The following is a 25,548-nucleotide window of genomic DNA, read 5'->3' as shown; positions in this document are numbered from 1 at the left end:
ATGCGTAGTTTTTGCCCTACAAAGAACCAGCATGGCGTTGCAGACGTATGCAATTGCCTTCAGACCAATGGTAGACAACCATAGATCATCTCGCCTGAAAGTATGTTTTAGTATACTTATCGCTTAATACAGTTAAATGAAGAGTTTAAAATGCGCATTCTTTTGTTGAGTACGCTATTAACTCTCAGTCAGTGAAATACTTTTTTAAAAACGCTGAAAGTTGATGCTGACATTATTTTTTTTATTTCTTTTACTTGTTTCACTTGCTTCATTTGTTCCATTTATTTTATTTATTTATTCAACAGGTTACACTTAGTAATAAATAAAATAAATACTCTCTAGAGTACTAAACACTAATACTAATCTAAAATTAAGTCTATATGGTACTGATTATTTTAGAATTCCAGTTGCGTCTACATCAAAATCTTATTTATAATAATAATGCTAATAATCAAAGCAGAATTTTGGTTTATTACGTCTCTAAATGTATAATAAAAATTTTGATTATTATATATAATTGTACATATAGAAAATCAATATTGTTTACAATTACAGTCCCATTTATCATCGAGAATAAAACGTTAGTCTCCACGCGACAGTACTAACTACGAACTTGAGATTGCACTACTCATGGTTGTTTGGTTTGCGCTTGGGAGAAGTTGTAGAACTTTCTGTGGTAATTTATTCAATCTTCCGTAGAGAATTGCTTATGGGATATAAACACAATTAGAAACGAAAATGTAGTGTGTTACTCGAGCATTCTCTTTAATTGTTTCGGTTTAACGTCTGGGCGCTCTTCAGCGAAATATTGCTAATCTGACATTCGTAATGTCTGTACGAAGTTTGTTTATAACTTCTACCATTTTTGTCTGGATGGGATGAAAGTTTGTTTTGTTGCTTTTAATGTTCCGATGAGAAGCATAGACATAATGTATCTATATCTACAGGGTGTTCAAAAAAAAGCATTCAATATTTATATGGTGTATAGGGCACATTGTACCGAGTAAAAAAGCTTTAGTAAACATAGGTCCAAAGGTCAACCGTTTCTGAGATATAAACATTTTTGTTTGGTAGTATCATGATTGACTTACTTGCTTCCATCGCATGCGATGTTTATGTCAGTGTTTATAAATTGCGTTCCGAATGTTTCTATTCAAGAACCAGTTGCATGGCCTCCTCGATTACCCGATTTAAATCCTTTGGACTTCTTTTTATGGGGATATTTAAAAAGCCAAGTGTATTCCACGCCGATAAATGACTTAGAAGAACTACGTAACCGAATCCACCATGCTTGTCAAATAATTCGACAGAAATGTGGGATTTCCGAGAGAGTTCGCGACTCTGTAAGAAGAAGATGCCAAGCGTGTACAGAAATGAGCGGTGGACACGTGGAAAATCTTCTATAAATATCGAAAACCCAGTAGTAAGTCAATCATGATACTAGCAAACAAAAATGTTTATATCTCAGAAACGGTTGACCTTTGGACCTATGTTTACTAAAGCTTTTTTACTCAGTACAGTGTGCCCTATACGCCATATAAATATTGAATGCTTTTTTTTTAACACCCTGTATACCCTTCACTCTTCAGTGTAGTAAGGCTAAATTAGGCTCACGTTGGCGAGGAAGAATATTCTGAAGTAGAACAAAACGTGATACTTTCGTGAATTGTACCCATGGCCTCTTTATAGGTTACCTACCATTTCATAGCACTTTTATTGAAATCGGCGCCTGTCGCTATTGACGTCGATCCTACTTAAGTTTCCGAAAAGTAGAATGTTGGGGGTACGTGTTCCGACTTCGAACAGAACAAAACGAAGTTCTTGCGACAGGTAAGATCTGCGGTTTTGTCGCCAGTTTTCGTTTCTATCTGGTCAACACGTGCTCCGCACTTGGTCCGTTATTTTGGAAGAAAGTTCGGGAAGCGAAAAGTTTCTTAAGGAGTATTTTAAGGGAGACACTAACTAGGTCATCCGACGGAATTCTCACCGAAATGAACGCTTGTCGGTCTCACAGTTGTTATTTTAATAAAATCGCTCGAGGCAGGACTCTAGTTTGTTGTGTGACTGAATGACTCGTTTCAGGAGTTATGTATTTTGGAAAACAAATTATCATATGGATATTTGAATTTGGCATCGCTGGTAATGTTTAGCCCTCAAGGAATGTAGCTGTGTTTGATTGTAGCTACAGTACGGATTTAGGAATCTCCAAGTACCCTAGCTGTAAGGATAGTCAGTGGGCCTTAGTAGAGCTATGTGTACTTAGCACCCGACTTTTCAAAAATTAATTTTTTTTTATAGAAAACGATAGTATTTCGTTAGTACCTGATTGTACCTCCAATAGTTTTGTTTATACCTTCTGACGTACCTCGCGTGGGCGACCGGGAAAGCCGCTAATCGACACGCTCGGCTGCACAATTTCCACGGACGAATTTATTTGTGAGAATTGGGCGCCAGTGCCAAGTGCACGTGTCCGTTCCCTTCGTCCTTCCGGCTGCTCTACGGAGAGCGAAACTCAGGGGAGGTCGAAAGGGGAAATAAACTTTGGTCCGCGTACGTTTAATCGAATTTGTTTATTTAGTCGAAACCGACGCGGGGGAATTCCGCGGTACACACACCGTTGAGGAAAGGGTGTGGTGACTACGCGCTGAAAAGGATACGCGGCGCGGAATTTCCGATACAAAAGGAAGTATTCGGCGGAAAGAAAACGAATACGTTACCGGCGCGACTTAACGCTATAGGGGGCCTCGCAAACAAATAGTCCGCCCTAGTATTGAATACAATCGAAAAGATTATGCCGGGAATTAACGGTTTCGCGTTTCGAAGGGGCCCTCTCCTTCGAAACGCGGCGCGTTCTCAAACCGCGCAAGGTCACGCGGGAGATTCGCGAAACGGACGGAGGGAAGTCTAACGGAGTTCCCTCCAGTGGTGGTCCTGTCACGGATGAAAAGGGTGCTCCGGAGCACGCTCGCGGACACACACGGTCGATCCGCACTCTCGCATCCACGCACGCCACGAAGGGAAACCCAACCAGTAGGCCCTACTTGAATCTCCCAGGTCTCTGGATCCCAGATGTCCTGGCGGTCCTCTCCGGGGAATGGTGGCGGTGCTCCCCCCCACACACACGCGCGATAGTGGTACCAAGAAACAAAAGGGAACTCGCGGTTCTAACAAGTCGGGTGGCTCGCTAGCTCGGCACACATGCATCCCGGTTCGCAGGTAACCGTTAATTATTTTCGGAAATCGATTGCGCATCGATTGCCACGCTCTTTTCGCCGCCGGCTCGCGGCTCTGCCCACACAGGAGCTGTAGGGGCTCCTTACGGTGTGCCACCACCATGACATCTTTGGTTGATTTCCCCTCGTGGCAGCTCCGAGGGACGATGGCAGCGGTATTCTTCCCGAGGGTGGTCAGTCCTCTCGGTGGTGGCCACACCACGGTCCTGGGGTGGAGGACACCGCGACCGGCGACTTGTCGCGCTCGCGCGAAGACGCGGCTCTATCCGCGAAGGGGGTAAGGGGGTGCGACAAAGGGGGTCCCTATTGACCGCGGTCCACGCATCCCTCCACTCTCGCGGACCATCTCCGGACTGGGGTATCCGGCGGGAAGGAAGCGAGGCCCTTCCGGGGGTCAGGGTGCTTTTGTGACGGGCAGAAAAAGTCTGCCGCGTCACAACCTCCACCAATTAATAATTAAAAAAAATTCAAAAAATGGTCAGCACCTGACATTGAGATTTTTGAAATCGGTTTTTCCCGATTCTTTAGAATTGTTTGTACCCGTTTGTACCGCTTTTCGTTTCGTTTGTACCTCAATAGTTGAAAATTGACGAACTTCTCTCTTACATGAATAATAAACAATTGCTTGTAAAATTTAAACTATTGAGGTACAAACGAAACGAAAAGCGGTACAAACGGGTACAAACGATTCTAAAGAATCGGGAAAAACCGATTTCAAAAATCTCAATGTCGGGTGCTGACCATCTTTTGAATTTTTTTTAATTATTAATTGGTGGAGGTACAAACGAAACTATTGGAGGTACAATCAGGTACTAACGAAATACTATCGTTTTGTATAAAAAAAAATTAATTTTTGAAAAGTCGGGTGCCAAGTTCACATAGTTCCTCGGTAGACTACTGACCTTCAAATGACTGTGTACTGTGTAGATATTGATTTTATAAAAATAATTTCTTGTAAGATTCACTGAAGTGGGTGTAGAATGTATTCGTACACCAATCAATTTATAAAAACACTTTAGTGTGAAATTGTAGTTTTTTTTTTTTATAGTCAATGATATGTTACATATTATCGGCAATCTCTAAGATAGATATAGTCCAAACAATATTTACTAATTAATATAATTTGTGAAATTAATAAGAAAATACGAAAAGTGGGTAAAAGCATAGAAGCAATATACAATCTACAAATATGTAGACTGACATTGTTTATAAAAAAATAAGTTAATAAATTACAATTTTACACAGTTTTTTGGAAATTGATCGGTGTACAAATACTTCCTACACCCACTGTATTTTAATGTTTCATTTGTGAAATTTATTATATGAATTAATGTATAGTATAATATGGTACACAAAAATCCAGAGAGGAGCGCAGAGATTATGCGAACTCTACATTATATTATTATATGATTTCTATTATGATTACTATATAATTCCGCCTATTTCGGATATTCTTTATCCTTCATTGCAATTATACTTATTAATACTACAATGATGATACAAATATATAATTAATATATATTTTTAACACAAATTATTATAAATATTTAAATTCCGAAAGCTAGACATCTTCCTGAATAAATATTTAAAAAAGAAACAATAAATACTAAAAAATAATTTAAAGCGATTTACATATGTAGATATAATAAAATAATACGTTTCGAAGGTTACGTTGATTGATTAAAAGTGTCGCGTAACGAGTTTACGGGCAAGAGGAATTTCTTAAAACAACAAGCCAACCGGCCGAGTTGTAAAAAAATAAGAAAGCTTTTCCACAGTGTCGGGTTCTTGGGAACTTGAAGAGCGCTGCGGAAAAAGAAATTCAACGGACGCTTTTTACCGTGAAAGCGAAGAGAGGACAGCCCGGGAAGTGAAGGAATTCCGCGCAGGACAAAGCGAAACGCTTAAAATGCAACTTGTCCGACGAAATTCGGGCGGCGTTTAAAATTTTAAAATGGCTCGAGCCCCTCATGAATTAGCACACCAAAGTAGACAATGAACTTTCCACGACTCACCACGCCCTCCTTTCGACGTTCGTCCAACATTCGATTATAAGATTGTTATAAGAAATAAAGTTCACAGGAATCTAATCACTAGACTGCGGAAGTTTATGCAAATGCATATTTTTATAGGAAATAGTTAAAAAAATGGGACCTAAACAAAAATTTGTTTTGAAATTAGAGTACTATAAACATACATTTTTTATTTTTCATATTTTGCATATTTTGCATATTTATCTTTAAAAATATAATAATATATTGCATGTTGTTACCGTTTATTATGATTACACAGATACATAAGAATAGACAAAAATAATATATATACTTATAAAGAACACAATAATGGTGATTAAACATAAGTGTGCGTAGAAGCGCATTAGCCGAAAGTGAAACGAAACGTAAAAACGCATAGTGAGTATAGACGCATATGTATACGCAATACGCACGTGTAGATCGCTTACTGCTTAGTGGTGGGAAATACAAACTGCTTCACATATGTTATTTATCGTGCTTATGTGAAATATCTATCTCGACAAATTAGTTTCGTCTATCACCAAACATTCGTATTATAATTGTTTAGTATTTACACAAATACAGGCCATATGAAACCATATTTCTGTAACCTTGTGTTGCTAATCGACCGTTAGGTGTGACTGTTTGTATTTGGAATTCGAATACTTCTATTCAATTATCGCAGTTAATGTAATCTCTGTGAAAAAGTGAATATATTTAAGTGTTTCTTACTTCTCTAAAAATGTCAAAAGTTAGAAAAAGTAGAAAAGCATTAATGCTAAATTGGATAAAAAACGGTACCAATTTTGTTATTAGTGACAACGACAATAATGATAACGAGGACAGAAGGATTTATTGCAAAATTTCTAATAAAAATGTGAAGTGTGAAAGGGAATCGCATTTAGACCAACACATAAATACCGACACACATAAGAGGAAAATCGACGAAACTGGTAATTCATGTGAAACAGAGAAATACATAGCAACGAGTGTTAGTTTTTCTTTAGTAAAAAAAGAGGTTTATTGATATACACACGATGGGAATAATCGCGCACATGCCGTACATGAGAATACGCGGGAAGCAACGCTCTGTGAGCCTCGCTCGCTAAAAACGCAAGACGATCGGTTGAACAAAACAAGGTCTACGAATTTCAGAGAATAGCGCATAATTCGAACATTCTAACAACGAGCTCAAGAAAAAATGAATTTTATGCAGATTTGACGCGAGCAATGGTCGCTATTAACATGCCTTGGCGATCTTTAAACAATGATACGCGGAGGAATTTTTTAACAGAGTATATAGTAGATCATACTGTTCCGGATGAATCAACATTACGAAAGACTTATTTAGATAATTGCTATAATTTATGCATACAAGTAACATACTAATATATTACTTATTATACTACATTTTATTCAAATTTTTCGTGCATATTTTGCATATGCATGTTACATATTTATCGTGCATAAACTTCAGTCTACTAATCACAGTGATCTTCTTCATTTTTGCGTAAAACCGGTTTGTATGGTGGAAACAACTCTTCGAAATAAATCTTGTTTTTTACATTTCTGCTAATATTTCGGAAACAATAAGAGATATTGAAAAAATTTTCATTCTTAAAAGAATATTCTTGGAATTTCAAGAATATATATAATTAAAAGAGAATTTGCAAATTAAACTAGATTGCGTTATTGAGTTAAGTTTTCTTAAAAAAAACTAAAAACGACTGGACCAAATTAGAACAAAATCTAATCAGCTCTAAGTTAGATTGATACACATCGATTGTATCATCGATCATTTTGATCTCGCTATTAATTTTGTAGAAAACGTTAACGAAAAATTTGTTTACATACATACATACATACATCATACATACACATAAGCGCGCGTACGAACAATTTGTTAAAAATAGGCTAAAATGACTCCAATGACCTTGAAACATCGAGATCTGCTAAAAAATCGATTTTTCATTTTAGGGGCAAATACAACAACTTCCCTATAGCGTTATAATAATTCCATAAAACATAAAATATTTCTTAAAATATTAAATATTCGACGAACTCACCTCATTCGTTTCTATATTCAGAACGATTGGAAGAATTAATTTATGTAAGACAAATCAAGTAGTTCCTTTTTTTTAAAAAAAGAAGTGCAATTGCATTTTGCAAGTGTATGGATACACTAGGAAAAAGATTTTATATTATATAATATAGAGTATACCATTATTCTCATAAAAGGTCGTATAAAATTTTCTATATAAAAGGTAATGTTAGAATGTCACACAAAATGTTCTCTGACGACTTTCTCCATTTTCAGTTCAAATAGAGTTGTTGTCTGTCCCAATTACCACAATCACTCTGTACAACACACCATGCGATAAGAAGTTACATCGCGTTCTCTGCGTTCAGAAACATCTCTGCTTTTTTCTTAGTTTTGTTGTATGGAGAGGGAACTGAGATGAATTTCAGTTAATAAGGAATTGAAGGGCAACGTTGAGGAAGGAGACGGAAACCCGGCCAAGAAATGTTTCCTTTATTACAAAAACATTGTCTTCCTCGTAGTGAAACCAGAAAGAAAAGTAACTGTCTGGAAATTTTCGCTGTATTTTCAAGAGCAAATGGACCGTCTCTTACGTATATCTACCTTCTGTGACGGAAAACATTATCCGAACTCACTAACTTCTAGATTTCGAACGTCGATAAATTTTGAAGTACAACAGTAAATTCAAAATTATATCAGAGTACAGCCTTCATATTTTCGGCTGTTGTTGGTTGTTGCATGTAAACTTTATCTTTTATGTAACTTTTCTGGACGTGCAGTGAAGAAGAAAACTTCAAGCCATGGAAATGACCTTGAATGACATTTCAAGGTCAACATAATATAGGTCAATGATTTCGTCTTGAGATAAGCTATATGTCTATAGCGTGAAAAAAAACTACGTTTCCATTTAAAAAAACAAAGGTGACCTTCAAATCTCGGAGGCGCGTCCACCTAGAAAAAAACAGTGTACACCATTTTGAATGTCCCCCCTCTGATAGAGCATGTTTCATTTAAACATTTTTTTCGAAAGATGAATATTTTGTGAGATAATCGCGTGGGAAGATTAGAATGAGACACCCTGTATATGTTCAGTAAATAAAATTCGTTCATATAAAAGATGTGTTATTTTTTCCATTTTTTTAATTTTTTAATGATTATTGAAAGGGTTAAGCGACTTTCGATTAACTCTGCTTAATTCAATTTTAATTAAATAATTTTTAATTACATTAATTTAAAATATTTACTAATTAAGTTGATTGAATTAAATTTGTTTAAATTAATTGGTTAATTAAAAAAATTGTAATTGATTATTATTCAAATCCTATTGTGCACAAATTTTTCTGAAAATACATTAGTATATTCTTACAAGCAATGTTATTAAGTATTCATTGCGCAAGGCAAGAAACTTAATTTTATTGTAAATTTTCACTAGAGTTATTTTGCACAAAAGTTTTATCGCAATTGATGTATGGCACTTTAAGAATGTTCTGTTGACGGGGATGGTTAAATGAACTTGATACGATTACCTAGTTGGCCTGAAAATTTCTGAAAGTGTCCAGTTTCATGTAATTATCGAGATAACTAATCCAATAAAGGTGAACTCCACTTACACCACATATTCCCACTAATGTGGACCATGCTTGACCTCCCATGTGATTACATCTCCCCTCTTTATCTACGTGAGAGTCTAATTTACATATAGCTGGGGTTTCACGTGAAAAAGGAATATTTCAAATTTGTGGTATCCTATCAAGTATTTTAAAATAGAAATATACTTCATTCCTTTTTCAAAGATTGTTTTTATAACAAAACTTATTATTTTATATCTAAAATTTAAATACTTTAGAGTTTTGAGAAAACAAAAGAAAATATTATATACTTTTATGTAACTTAAAGGTTTAAAGAGTGGAAATTATATTTTTGGAAAGATTAAATACTCTAAATATTCATCAATCAGATCAATTATATTTTCGTTTTTCGCTAGGAATTTGCAAATGATGTCTCGAATAAGTAATTATTTATTCTTTGAAAAAACGAATATTAAAACACAAAAACAGAGTAAATTCATGATAAACTGTTCATTTCATTTATCATATTACATTTATCACGTTAATCGTAATTATAGACTAACGATCAAAACTTAGCGGACAAATTTTTAAACGGTTCAAAAACATGGAAGTTTTCAACCGATTGGAATTAAACTCAGTGAGGAGTAGTTTTGTAGTGTCCTCTGGGCGTGTGTAAAGTTACATGGGCGAGGGTTGATGCGAAGGGGTTAATTCACCCCCCTAAAGGGGAGGGTGTAGAAAAACGCCTCTTTGAAACAGGCCAGGGATAACGGAAGGGGTTGAAAAATTCAAAACCCTCTACAAAATGCACCCCTTGAAATCTCTCTCAGACAAACCCACCCCCCACAACCTCCCACCCCCTCTAAAATACACAATTTTTGGACGACGGTCTCGATTTTGGACTCTCCTGATCCAGAAAATGGCATCACCCATTCCGTGCTCCCCATAGGCGCCTTTCGGAGGGAGGGGGGGGGGGGTGGAACAGCTTGCAAATTTTCAACCCCCATCGTAAAAAAACACTTCCACGCATCGGAGGGCGATGAAATTCACTCTGTTTGTTCTCAATACGTTAAGGATGAATGCCGAAAAGGTCACGTTTCGAAAACTGCCCCCGGAGCTGAAGGGTTGGGGGGCAGAGGGAGGGGTGGTCCACCCCCAAGTGTAAGGGTTGGAACGTTGTTTCGTGGCATGGATCACATGTCCAACAGTCCAGGGCATCGGGCTGACACAGTTTTGATGTGTTTTTCTAGCGTGAATAGGAATAAAATACGAAAATGTCGATTTTTTTTTTAAAACTTGCTTCCAACTTCAGGCCCATCTGCAGGGTGAACGAGCAACCCCACGTCAACGCCGTTTATGGTATCGGATGCGCGAATGCTTTATTAACAGATCCCCGAAAACTCAGATTTTTTGAATCACGCTATCGTTGTCAAATCGGAGCAGATTTGAAAGAGTAGTAAGTGGGCCGGACGGAGTAGGCATTCAGAAGTGGAGCGAGGGCCTGCACTCGTACGTAGTCAGCCCACGTTAAGTTGGGGTCCAGTCTGGTCTGAGCACGTACAGATGCAGGCCCTCGCTCCGCTTCTGATGGAACTTGAAGTTTTGAATACGAGATCTAGACTGTTGGACCTAACCTAAACTAGGCATACCTCCGTAAGCAAAATGTCCCGTCTTATCTTGGCTCAAAAAATAGTATATCTTCTTTACGGAGTGTGTGCATGGAGATGATCCGTTATTGATGATTCAACCTAGAAGGGGGTGATTCTTCAGGAAACAAATGGGTCAAAAACGCAGAATAAAGTTTTTCAAGATGAATCTTCATTTTAAAGAGGTAAACAGTTTTAAAATTCGTGGTATACGTGCCAAAGTGAAGAATTATTCGAGTGAATATTCGTTTGAATAAAGATTTATAGTGTGTATTGTCGTTCCATTTACTGATCAATTTATTCGTAAAATTGAAAAATAATATATACGAGGAAATTTTTATCGAAATGTATGCGAATAAATCTTCATTTAAATGAGAACGAAAAAATTAGACGTTATGCACGAGGAACAAAGTAACATCTGGTTAAAGATTTATTCATATGTTTTGCCATTATATTCACTGTTCAACTTATTCATAAAATCGGTTTACGAATAAATTTGTATTCAAATGTTTAGTCGAATACAAATTCATTGGAGTGTCATGTACATCAATTTTATAGCTTATAAGAAGATGAACCACTTAATATAACTGGCGAAATTCCTAAATATATAATTCTTAATATAATTAATATACCAAATTTTCATATTCAAGTAAATATTGATATAATTAAAATTAATCTTGGTATTAACAAATGAATATAAAGACTAAAATGAAAAATGACGTCTAGGGTGGTTTTAGGGACGCCCTGTATACAAGGACAGACTGTCTGACTCTGTTTAGGAAAAGTTAGCAGTTTTAAAACGAAGTGTTCGTAGATTTAGCTTGCTCTAGGGCACATTGAGTGCATACGAGAGACGAGTCTTTCTCCATTCACTTTTTCTGTCCGATGCAAATCTGTCTGTACAGTCGAACGAGATGGTTTGCGCACTGTAGTTAACTCTTCAATAGTTTGATCGAATCTCAGCCTTCAAGTTCTCCGCCCTGAATTCAATGGGGCTGGAATCCCGTTCGATCTACATCCTACAATGAAAGGATGAAATCATCCTCCCTTGGAGTTCTTAAACCAACAAAGATACTTTATAGTTTTTACAGCTTCCATCATTGTTATTGTACACTTTACTCAATCTTGTAGCCCAATCGTTTCAGACTTGATTACGAAAATATTTTCTTTTCAAGTTGATCGTTTGCGTGTAGTTTTATTAAATTGTAAGTAATATGGAAAATATTAGATGAACCGGAAAATAAACTCGTTTTTGCAATTTTAGATACTTGTTTATCATTCATCAGCTCATTGATTTTTATCGATCTGGCATTGGCAATTTGCACACTAGATGGCAAAACGCTATCGATAACGGGAGCGATTATATAATTAATAATTAAAAATAGAAATTTATAAAAAATTTGTTTGAATTTAATGTAAAAGAAACGACATTACTTTCCATTCCACCTAATATTCTACAGATCTAATTTAAGATAAAAAATAAATTTTGTGTACATATTTCAAAAACTATTAAGCGAACTTTAAAAATAATGTACATATACATTAACGCTCTTTAAAACAAAAGTTCATATTTGTAATTCTTTTGTGGAAAATTTCTTTATCTTCATTTTCAATAGTAATTATTTTTAACCTAATAGTTTTTGAGATACCTACTAAAAAATTTATCTTGTAATAATGGGCGAAAAATCAGTGCGAAAAAAAATTTTCATAATGTCCTGCACATTTTAGTTTTGACTAGGGAAGTTTGGCAATTGTCACGAGGAAAGATTTTAATTTTTGCTGAAATGAAGTTTATGGGGACCTAATCACAGTGCTGTTCTTCATTTTGGCCCAAAAACAAAATTTTAAATATAAACTTCAGTGATTCTTAACATTCTATAATACCGGGATAAGAAATTTAAAAAAAAAAAAGGATTTTTAATAATATCTATCCTACAACAAATCTTTACACACACAATGCATCAAAATTGTGGAAAATTCGCAATTTTGTGCACGTTTTCGTACAGTATAACTTTTATCTAACCAATTTTCTTCCATCTATTGTCAAATTCGAGTTGCCGTGCAATATATGAACTGTTCATTGTACAAGTCGATTAAGGGGGGAGGGTCAAGTAAACAACCGCTTTTTCGCGAATTATTTTTGAAGAGTGCGCAATATATATATTGATTTACAACTTATTACTTGTTATTTTGTAGCATCTAGATAATCTATATAATTTTGTTTTATGTAAAAATATTCATAAATGAATGAACAGTAGTTGTTTGAAGTTGACTTTTCGAAAATGCGCCAAACGTGCAACGCACAGATCACTCTAATTATTTGAAATCAAAAACCCACCAATTTTTCATTAAAATATAGTAATACGCTCTGCATCAACCTGGATTAAAAAAAAATTTTTTTTTAATTTAAAATTTCACGCCATGTTAAAAAAATCTTGTTATAAAAAAAATGATTAAAAACATTGTTTATTTCAATTTTTATAAAAACCTTTAGGTTGATGCAAAGGAGAATAGTTTAAGGAATACCTTGTTGCAAGTTTCATAGCAATTGGCTGAAAAATCTCTAAGCTACATTGCACGGCACGCGAAATTTTGTGTTTTGAGAAAAATGCGTTTAAAGTTTCCGGATCTAAAATAGTCGTTTGTAAAGCTTACAAATTATTTGAAGTTAAGCAGCTATACCAGGGCCGTCTAATAAACCTTCTTTTCCTCAAATTCGCTCAGCAATGCCGCTTGTTTCCCTCTTCCGGCAGTTCTTTCCTCTTTTGTCCTTTGGAGACTGCGACACTCCTGTCTACTAATACAGTGCATGTCATACGTATCGGCGAAACGCTTACACTGGAGTCCGATTTGCAGTTGTAAATCATTCATAATATTCAAAATGAAGGTGTATCTTTCATTTGCGTTTTGCGGATAGTCGCCTAAGCATCTCTTAAGCAAATCATTGCGAGACAGAGTGGATAAGTAAAAGCCTGTAAATTATTTTATACTTCGGGAATGCGATGAAATGATCGGAGCACATTCTCCAGATGGTAAACTAATTTTCTTTAAAAGAAAAAAGAAAAAAAGGTCAAACTTTTGAATTTTATTCGACCCTCCCTCCTAATTCCATAAAACAAAAAGTTAATAAATACAAGTAGAAATTGCCTCTGACATAAATAAATTATTATTAATGGTCAAACAAATTTTATAGTTTAATGGTGTTAACGTTTATTATTCAGGAAAGTTTATATATATATAAAAAGTTATGACTATACTAAGTGCTTTGACACATAAATTTAAAATTTTTCAGAAGGTGGATGTATGTATTGTGTTCCGAATTGGCCAGAATTCGAGACTAAAATTTGGAAAAATCATAACTCTTGATTGAGTAAACAGATTTCAATTATTCAAACGGGAAACTATGTGACTTTAAGTGGAGAATTCAATACAAGTTCAAAACTATCGATAGAGTCTACTTTTTAGTTCATCTTGGCAAAAAAAAATATGTAAAAACTTGCCTAATTTTATAAAATTCGTAGCTCTTTCAATAATGAACATTTTGAATACAAACTTTTTTTGTTGATGATCTCATGGAACCGTATAAAAAACACAGAAAATTTTTCGCTAAAGTGGAATCCCCATTTTTTAAAAAATGCAAGAATGATTTGTTTTTAAGATTTCGAAAGGTTGTCCCTTAATTTTGGTCAAAACCTGAAATTATCTATGAAAATTATTTTTCATTTTGTCAGTTAAAATAAAGCATGTTTTGTTCAATAGCATATAGGAACAACTTCTATTATGTATGAGAACGATTTCTAAAGAAAACAAGCAAAATGGTTTTGAGAAAAAGTGATCCTTAAAAATAAATATTTTAAAAAAAGTTGTACATCTAGATGAGACATGAAATTGTTGTCAAGTATATCTTTTCGAGATATTTTTGTGGAACGTTTATATCTTTCGATATACATATTAAATTTTGTTCTCATATGTAATAGAAGTTGATCCTGATTTGGTGTTAATATTAAGTGGTGTTTCTTATGGAATACAGAGTGTCCCAAAAATGTTGTAACACCTTGAAAGAGGTGGTTCGGGAGGTGATTTGAAACAACTTTTTCTTTAGCGAAAATGTTGTCCGAGGCTTTGTTGAGGAGATATTAACGGAAAACACTGACCAATCAGAGCGAGAGTATCCCCGTGGAGCGCTCGCGGTAGCGAATTAGCGCGGCCGCCTTGCACGTAGCCACGCCTACCGCGGGCGATCCACCGGCACCCTCGCGCTCTAATTGGTCAGTGTTTTTATCAGTTAATATCTCCTCAACAAAGCCTCGGACAACATTTTCGCTAAGGAAAACGTTGTTTCATATCACCTCCCGAACCACCTCTTTCAAGGTGTTACAACATTTTTGGGACACCCTGTATGCACATACGTGAATCGATGCATCGTGAAACCTGCTTATCACAGGAAAACGTGGCCATTTGTCGTCCAGCGGTATACAAATTTTCATGCAGATATAATATAATAATTTCACGCGGCAAGTTATACTTTAAACGCATTCGCGAGCTGGTATTGTTATGTCCTCTGTATTTACGCGGTTAAATGAAACTCGTATCCCTAAATGACTTACATTAACGCGCGACAAATCAAATAATTCTCATTATTATCCTCCCTCGTTTCATTTGTTAGAGAATTATATGGATGTCCAATTGCGATTCAAATTAATTGATTGAAATGGTGCTGCAACGGCCACTGTAGGAATATCGACTGAGTTAACCCTTTCATTCCCGAAGTCAGATAATAAACATTTTGTTAATGTTTAAGGATTTTTTTGTTGTCGTATTATTTTGCATTTAATTTGCAAAGTGAAAATTCTTTTACGAAATTATAACTTTACTGCTTGAAATATTTTGAGAATTTTATTGTTTGCGTTGAATCAATTATTATTTTGTTGCACATTGTAATATAATTATTAGGTGGACTATAATGTAATGTCGTTTTTTCAATTTAAAATACTTGTTTAACACTCACTAGCTCATTGATTTTTATCGATCTGGTATTCAACATTTTTTACACTAAATGGCAAAAGGCTGTTGATAACGAGGGCGATTACATAATTGATTAAAAAAAGGAATTTATTAAAAATTTGTTTGAATTTAATGTATAATAAATGACATTATTTTCCAGTCCACCTAATATAATACAATATACTTTACATTTATATTTTGTATATGCATTTTGTTAAATATTATTATATTATAACATAATATGTAAGAATATATGTAATACTTCTGAAGAAATAAGCAATACAATTCTAAAAGAATGAATGAAATGAAATATATATTTTATTTACATATATTTGTTTTTGCCATTTTTGTAGAATAACTTTGTATTTTTTACTTTTTTTTTAACTGTATGTCTTTTATTATTTAATTTGATTTAGAGGAGCGTTATTTATATCTCATTCAGTATAGCATAGATATTTAATTTTTATATTTAACTGTCTTTCGATATATTTTGTTACAATTTTTATATGTTTAGTATCGTGAATTGCCTTCTAATTAAACACCATTATGAATTATCTATTTCAGAATAATATTATCCATTTTCTGTTTTTATATGAAAATGTTTGCAATGACGAACAATAAATATTGAAAGATATTCACTACTTTAAATATGTAAGCAAATAAAATAAAATTTTTACACAATTTAAGTATTTCCGATATTTTGAGAAAAGAAACTGAAATGTTAAATAATTATATGTTACTGAAATGTTTGAAACGCGGAAATTACATTTTGTGGAAAAATTGAATACTCTAAATATTTATAATTATAATATATAGTATGATATAAACGAAAGTATAAATAAAAAATATATATTAGATAAAAAAAATGATAAAACTACTATATATATAATTAATATATTCATATAAATTAAAATATATATAATTAATATATTCATATAAATTAAAATATATATTAAAAGCTTTAAACACAATTGTAGTAGTAATAACGTACACGCTGTAATTATTATTTCCGCAATTCGGCTTCGAGTTGCCTGCAGTTCTCGTAACAGGAAACGTCTAACTTTATTCTGTGCTTGTTTTAATGGGTTATACTCACTTCCTGTACTATCAACCAAGAGTATCAATGGAACGTTCCAATGGTAGAGAAATTATATCTCCTTGACTAAACGACTCGTGCAGGACTGCACTACCAGCCGAGCACCTAATTAGACTTTTTCATTTTGCATTAATAAAGCAATAATGTAACTAAATGTAGAAAAGTACAAGATGTCTTATTCTGTTCTAAAACTTATTCTTTGTCGCCTATCAAATATACCTATTCGTTATAAATTTCTATTATCCACTTCAAATTATAACTTGACAAAAATAAAATAATTTTGTTAGCTGCTTAACTAAATTCAATCATTTCAAAATGACCAAAATATAAATGAAAACCTGTGAGAGCAGTGACTGTTAATTGTTAATTTTATTAATCCTTTTGAAACTTAAAAGACAATTTGTTTATTTTATTTAGAACATACATTTTCAATTCTGATTGCCATTCAAGAATAGGTAAAATCATTTTTAAGACAATATCACTCGATAGTTTGAATATACAATATTTCGTGTCCTTAAAAAAAAAGGAACGGAAACTTGAATGAGAAAATGTTTTTTTCATTCGAGAAAAACAGAAGTGTTAAGAAAAATAAAATATAAAATTGTCGGCTACGTAGTACTGTTGGCTGTTTTATGTAAAGTTTTATGTAATTGAATATCTCTGTCTCCATTGCAAATTATCAGACTGCATCAAATTTATACTAATATGACGTGTAATCTCTTACTATGAGAAAATGGGAAATTATGCTAAAACCAAAGTCATGTTTCTGCTACGGTGTGTTTAATTTCTTGGTGAAGTGCAGAACGCATTTTGACGAGACACTCAAGGGAGAGTGCCCTGACTCCTGAAATTCGTTTTTCCCCGTAACGCATTGTTTCTCCTGGTATTCAGAAATTTATAAAGTTAATTAAATGTGTTTCCAATTCAAATACCGTAACTTACAGTATTAATCTTAATCTCATTTGTCCTCTCCTTTCCATCTGTTTATTTTAATGTTAGTCAACCGTATGTTACTATAATTTGTTATTATGTTTATCTATTACATGTTTTTTAAGCTCAAATATCGTAACTTATAGATTTAATCTCGATCTTACTTCTCATTTCATTATTACCTGTTTATTTCAATGTTTATCTACTGTGTGTTAGTATAATTTGTTAGTATGTTAAATCCATGTAAAGTAATTTAAATAATAGAAAGTAACATACAGGAAGGCATATCATATTTAGAACTTTCCAATATATTCTTCTAATTTTAAATATGAAAATGTTTGCAATGACGAACAATAAATATTGAATGATGTTCACTACTTTAAATATGTAAGCAAATAAAATAAAATTTTTACACAATTTAAGTATTTCCGATATTTTGAGAACAGAAACTGAAATGTTAAATAATTATATGTTACTGAAATGTTTGAAACGCGGAAATTACATTTTGTAGAAAAGTTGAATACTCTAAATATTTATAATTATAATATATAGTATGATATAAATGAAACTATAAATAAAAAATATATATTATATTCATATATAGTATAAAAGTATAAATAGTATAAATAGAAAGTATAAATAAAAATATATATTATATATGTATATATAGAAAAATGATAAAACTACTAATTCTATATATATATACATATAATTAACATATTCATATAAATTAAAATATATATTAAAAGCTTTAAACACAATACAGTTAATAAATTCCTGAGTGATAAAGTATTAATAATATAGGGAAATCTCAACACGTTTCTAAATTTATTCTGTAAAATGGTCAAAATTAACCATGTCTTTTTCTAAATGTCAGGATTCGTTCCAGAATTGTTGGTTGGTAAATAAATTTAAAAAACGCAGTAGCTAACATTTATTTAGCATATCAAGCGGTTAAGGATTAAAATTGCAATTCACTTTATCGTTAAAAATCGCAGCGTGCACAGCGGCGTAATATTTGTCGCACTCTACGAGCAATAAAGTACCTCTACAATAAAATTTTATTTAAATCCAGTTGCATCCAGCTTCAAGTCTTGTGTTTGCATTTCGATGTTTTAAGTTGTCGGCGGTCGACGCAGTTATTTCGACGTTAATGATCTCGCTAAGTGTTCCTCTCACCTTAAATAAATTTTTCTTTTTATTTTTCCTGGCGGTTTATCTGCTTAAATTCCAAATGGACTTTTATATCACGTGTAGAATAACTGCGTCGCGTTATCGATTTCAGTTTAATATCTATGTCAATATGTGCACAGTTTAAACGCGTTATATTGTAACTACGACACTTTTGAATTTAATTCTCCTCGGTGTTGTACATGTTATTTTTAAATTACTTTGTTATTTAAGTATTGCAGATTTTATAGAGAATAAATAATTTGTGTTGATGATTATAGTTCTTTGTAGTATTTTAGTGGAACGCCAAATTACTGTAAACTGCAAAAGAAACATTATTTCAATTATTTTAATAATATAAATTTGATAAATCACAATTAATTTAAATTCGTAAAATAATTTTGGAACCATTCTTTTATTTATTCGGCCATCGTCGATTTTGTAGGGAATAAATAATTTCTATTGATGACAAAAGTTCACCGTATTATTTCGGTGTAACACAAACTACTACAAAGTTTATTTATAATATTAACGTAATACCTGTTCCATAAAACATGAAAATAACGCTTAAAGGGTCCAGGATTCAAAGGTTGAAATGTTTAAATATGATACATTTGAACCGAGATTATCTGGTAATTTTATTGAAGTAATAATCATAAATATAACAAGAAAAATATTCCAGTATTTCATGCAACACGAGAATAATTTTAATCCAAAAAGATTCAGAAATGTCCACGTCGTAATTCATGTGTTTTAAGATTGAAAATCTTTTTATTTTCGAACAGCTGAAATTCATGTACTGTTGCATGGTGAAAAATGCTGTGAGCCGATAAAATGGGTGGGTAGTAACAGAATAAATTTGTCCTGTTACACAGCTTGTCGTGAGATATTTTTCTATATTTTAATATCTACTGATTGAAACAATTAAAACTTAATCCGAAATAATTCAATATTTATGAACATACAGTATTATTCAGTGTTCGATTAAACATTAATAACAATTACGGTTCAGAATTAGTATTTATTCGAGACATTAATCGTGATAAATTTGTCAATATTTTAATATCTATTGATTGCAACAAAAAAATATTAATCTCTGATAATAGTTAAATTAATTATTAACAATACTAACAATGTAAAGTGTAAAGTGCAAAGTGTAAAGTGGTGTGGATGATTTCAGGGGATTTATGGTAGAGATATTTGAGCATTTATGGAGACTTTACTGTATGGTGAAAAATGCTGTGATGCGATGAAATAGCTGGGTAATAACAGAATAAATATATATGATGGGTTCTGTGGATTTATCGTAGAGAAATTTATGTATTTAAGGAGATTTTACTGTAGTAACAAAAGAATGTTCCATTACAATTGGTTCTTAGTACATCACAAACCAATAAAGATATCTTGTCACTTGATTTTCAATCTCTCCAACTCTTGCATATGCGCGAAGTCTGTAAATTTTATATAGAGATAGATATACTCAAAATTAATTAAAAAATATATTAGCTTAGTTTGGAATGAATTAAAAAAAGAATATAATACAAATTGTTTGTCTATAATTATGTCTTAGGTGTTACAATTTGTATTTGGGAGGGGTGACGAGGGAAGTTGTCCAAAATTTTGAATATCAGTGGGTTAAGTGGTTAACAGCAACTTTAGCGTGTTAACAGAATTTTCAATATCGAGTGAAGCTGTATTGAAGTAAACGGGCTTGGCTTTTGAATTATTTAGCGAAACTACACAAGCACATGGAGAACGTATCTACCGTGTACCGCACAGAGTATGCATGTTGAATAGAAGTATACACGTGTTCTAACAAAGAACGACGGTTTTCAATTAAAGAGGAGCCAATCGAGCGCTAATCGATCGTGGATGCCGATAATGACGAGCTTATCGAAACGGGACAACGGTGTCGCCGTGAATTATTTGGCTCAAACGATAACGCGTCAATGAAACCAATCAAATAATTATTCACACTTCAATTAATTATTACATACTCCGTTAGCACCTTCCTACCCAACTGGGTTAGCTAGACTGTGGATTTTATAAATTTGTAATTTACAGTAACATTGAAAACGCACAAAAAATATACATAATGGATGTCGAATATATTCTACGATTATTACAATAATATTGTTATTTTGTTTTGCATAAGTGCACATATCTTTTGGTTATGTTTAACTTGCACGTATTATATTAGTTCGTATCATAAATGCGTGGTATCCACAGTATAGTGATAGCATATTAGCAGTCAGTCTCTTTAGAAAATTAGCTGTTTCGTGTATACTTTTGATGCTTAAAATAATATTTTAATATATGCAAAACGAAATGAAAATATTATTTCATTAATTGTAGAATACATTCTGTATACAGTATGTACATTTTTTATGATCTCAATATCACCAAAAGTCATAAATAAATGTTTAATTTTAACAAAATGTAACAGGAATTATCGCAAACATTTGAAATTGTTGTGATTGTGTTCGGTTTTAGTATTATACATTAAATAATATAATATGAAGAATAATTACAGATATATAGAGTTATGGTTTCAGTTAACCAGATTTTGGGTTTCTCTGCCTAACATGAATTATGAAATTTAATGCATCCCATACCCGATGATTAGAAATTCACGCAGAAAATTTATAGTAGCTGTCTGTTATTTCTAACTCCGAAGTACGAGGAACATTATTTTAATCATGGGTGGTGAGCATATAACCCCGACGTTTGCCCAACTGAAACCACCAGATATTACTATTTACGATATTGCATTACATATTACAGTCTATTAATACATAAGTTACTTATGGTATTATATTAAGAGCTTTTAATGTGGATTTTATTTAATACATTTAATTATTTATGTATTTTTTACAAATTACAAAGTTAATTTTTTATTAACCTTACTGTTAGAATACAAAATGTATATGCTAACTGTCGTTACTATTACAATGAGTGTAGAAAGTATTCGTACACCGATCAATTTCCAAAAAGATTATGTGAAATTGTAATCTATTAACTTCTTTTTTATAAACAATGATATTCTACATATTCTTGGAAAACTCTAGAATAAATACAGTACAAAAAATTACTTATGTATATAAGTTGCAGAATTAACAAGAAAAAACAATAAATCGATAGAAATATGGAAGCAATATTCATACAATTGTTAAATTTTTAAAACTTCATACAAAAAAACGAAATTTACATTAATTTATAGATAATTAATATTTCGTAGGATTTCCTTTCGATTTTATAATTATTGCAACTCTTCTAAGCGTTAAATTAACTAAATTATTAGTTATTCGAAGTGTGATCTTTTTTTATTCCTCTATTAGAGCCATTTTTAAAAGTACTTTCCTGGAAATTTAATGTTTTATAATTCGTACAAAGGAATAAACTGATGTGTTTATGTTACAAACTCTACTGTACATGGTTCGTCATAAGAACTGTACGTATAGTTATTCCTTCTATATTTCTTTCGATCTTTCGTTTTTTCTTGTTACTTTTGCAAATTATATAAACTAGTAATTGTTGTTTAGACTATATCTATTCTAAAGATTACCGAGGATATGTAGAATATCATTGACTATAAAAAAAGAAGTTAATAACCTACAATTTCACACATAAATTTTCTGGAAAATTAATCGGTGTACGAATACATTCTACATCCATTGTAGATACGTTTGTGTTTCAGCTTGCGATCTATTTCGCTGTTATTTACTTTGTTTTTGTTCAGAGAACCGTTACGAATGCAGACAGTCGCGATCTGATCTTTACAATAGTAAATAGTCGAGTCGCCGAGCAATTGGTGCGGTCAAGCAAGTAAAAGTAAATAGTAGTAACATAGTGTTAAGTTTTAACGAGGTTTGTAAAGGAAAAATAAAAGCACCTGGCGCTCATGATATTAATTGATATAATAAAAAATATATAAAATGAACAAATTTCTTAACACATAATAATTGTTAACGCTACAGATTATGAACAAACCATGCACACGCAACACATGCTTCAGCCGCGTTCTTTTTCTGAAGTAAAAGCAGAAATGAAACAAACCTCCGGAAAAAAAGAAAAAAAAAACAAAAGCACGAGAAATATCACCAGACAGAATGGCCAATCATACAACAGAAAAAATAATTATCTTCAACACATAGAAACCCTAATTTTTTCCTCATACTCATACTCAACATCTTTCTTATTTTCAAAGCAAGAAATTTGTTGCACTTTCTATAAATCGTTTCAAGCCAAAAGTCGAAAAGGTTTAACTTTAATTGCTTCTTAAGCATTCTAAAAGTATTTGACGAAGTTGCTGGTGTCGCTAGATTCCTTCTCTATGAACAATTTACTTTCCACGGCGAGAAAAGGACGGGGGAACATTTTGTTGACGGGTTTTTCACAAAGGAAAGAGAAAATTGGACCGTAAGCGACCGTCTTGAATTTCTCTGTACCGTTTTCCAAGAGGATCCGATATCTTCCTGCTTTTAAGATCCTTTTTAGCGTTCTTCAAAAGAATATAATCGATTTTCTCTCGTTCTTTTCACTCCTTCGCGTGTAACACCTTATAGATAGTTTCCGTGCCATTTTTTGCACTTTTTATCAATTCCGTGTAATAATAGTATCTTTATAAGAATTATTGAATCATTGAATTATTGACACCTATGATGTAACATACTATTGACACTAAATTTAATATATTATAGTTGCTGAATTTCAATATTTCAAATATTCCAGTACTACGATTTTCGATAGATATAAATTTTACATTCAAATTAATTTTTTTTCTAGTGAAGTATCATTTCAAGATTATGTTATTATAGAAAATGTAAACATTATTTCTGTGCATTTATATTTAATCGTTTATAATTAGAGTTTAAGTAAAAATACTTTTTCGTCATTTTGTTACATTAAATTACCAACCTAATTTTCATTATAATGAATCTATACATATAAGTCTCAACCTGATGGGCGTTACAACTTATCTATGTATACGAAGTTAAGTAGTTTGCAAATTTTGCTTATTGATGTTCTTCTAATAGATTATTATTATATTTATTTTAATAGATTATTATTATTAATTTAATTATTTTTTAGATTATTTTAGATTATTAATCTAATAGATTATTATTATATTATATATTATTATAATAGATAATTATTACATGTAGAAATTATTTTGTACCTTTACGTTTACATAATTATTTTTAACTTTAATTTGTATAGAAATATTTACCGGCCGTTTGTAATATTAAAGTACCAACCATCGTAGCACAGATTAATTTCAACATTTTGTTTTCGCAATTATACGTGCTACTTTGTGAGGTGTGACTAAAGCAGTGTGTGAGGGAAGATTAATAGTATAATTTTCATTATGAATAGATTGCGGATCTTTATGCATTTATAGAAAATTTTAATGTACAAGAAACTACAAAATACACACAGAATTAAATAAATTCCTATTTAGGTTCAGTCTTTGTATATACCTTTACAAAGATTTTAGTCTGCATTAAGATCTGCAGTAATTATAAATGAATGGTAAGTTTAATTTAGAAATACACAGAATCAATTCCCACATCTAATCATTTAATCCTCTGCACTTGAAGTTTTCATTTTGGTACAAAATATGTAAACACATTGTACAAAATTGATATGGATTATTTCTAAAGTAAGCTTATCATATATTAGGTAGACTGCAAAGTAATGTCGTTTTTTTTACATTGTCAACAAAATATTTCTGCTTAAACTATAGCTATAAACTAGAATTATGAATTCAAAAGAAATAATAAAAAAATAATTTCTACATCTTCATATACATAGATAAGTTGTAACGCCCATCAGGTTGAGACTTATATGTATAGATTCATTATAATGGAAATTAGGTTGGTGATTTAATATAACAAAATGTTGAATAGATATTTTCAATCAATTTGAATTAATATTCTTACTTAAACTATAATTATAATTCTATACAAATTATTATAATGTAAACGATTGAATGTAAAGGCATAGAAATTATTTCTACGCCTAATATTAAAATGTATCTGGCAGCGAGATATTTCTGCTCAGTTGGAAACGTACAGTGAGTGTAGAACGTATTCGCACATCGATCAATTTCCCAAAATGTCTTGAGTGAAATTGTAGTTTATTAATTTTTTTTTCATACTTAATGGTATTCTATATATTCTCGGAAATCTCTAGAGTAGATACAATCCAAGCAACAATTACTAGTTTATATAATTTGCAAAATTAACAAAAAAATATGATAAACCGGCAGAAATAAAGAAGAAATAAGTATTCGTACGGTTCTTATGACGAACCATTTACAGTAGAGTTTGTAACACAAACACATAAGTTTATTGGTTCGTACAAATTTAAAAACATCAAATTTCTAGTAAAGAAGTCTTAAAAAATGCTGTAATAGAGTAGTGGAAGATCACACCCCGAATAATAACGACATTTATGATAGTTAATGCAATGCCTAGAAGAGTTGCAGTAATTACAAAATCAAAAGGAAATCCCACGAAGTATTAATTATTTATAAATTAATGTAAATTTCGTTGTTTGTTTATGAAGTTTTAAAAATTTAACAATTGTACGAATACTTATTGTTTCTGTATTTCTATCGATTTAGAGTTTTTTCTTGATAATTTTGCAATTTATATAAATAGCTATTCTTTTATTTTTTTGTACTCTATCTATTCTAGAGATTTCCAAGAATATGTAGAATATAATTGTTTATAAAAAAGAAGTGAATCAATTATAATTTCACGTAATTTTTGGAAAATTAATCGATGTACGAATACTTTGTACACCTACTGTATGTATTAGGTTGTCCTAAAAGTTTCTTTCGT

At 32.1% G+C, this 25,548-nt stretch overlaps 2 protein-coding genes across 8 annotated transcripts in view; one reads left to right on the top strand and one right to left on the bottom strand.

Annotated features, from left to right (window-relative positions):
- The window catches only part of LOC128885657 (midasin), a 188,987-nt gene that overhangs the window by 74,247 nt on the left and 89,192 nt on the right, over positions 1-25,548 (top strand). The window lies entirely within an intron of this gene.
- The window catches only part of LOC128885663 (uncharacterized), a 141,904-nt gene that overhangs the window by 76,908 nt on the left and 39,448 nt on the right, over positions 1-25,548 (bottom strand). For 2 of the 5 annotated variants that reach the window (XM_054139826.1, XM_054139827.1), the window contains exon 1: positions 3,042-3,671. The exons of 2 other annotated variants lie outside the window; for them this stretch is intronic. In XM_054139826.1, coding sequence (XP_053995801.1) covers positions 3,042-3,336 — 295 coding nt within the window. In that variant the 5' untranslated portion in view covers positions 3,337-3,671. Of the gene's footprint in view, positions 1-3,041; positions 3,672-25,548 lie in introns of those variants that run through there. One more of the 5 variants, XM_054139828.1, reaches the window with a different exon arrangement.

Source organism: Hylaeus anthracinus, unplaced genomic scaffold (assembly GCF_026225885.1).
Source record: "Hylaeus anthracinus isolate JK02 unplaced genomic scaffold, UHH_iyHylAnth1.0_haploid 11981, whole genome shotgun sequence".
NCBI classification, from domain to species: domain Eukaryota; kingdom Metazoa; phylum Arthropoda; class Insecta; order Hymenoptera; family Colletidae; genus Hylaeus; species Hylaeus anthracinus.
This window is presented reverse-complemented; position numbering and strand designations above follow the sequence as displayed.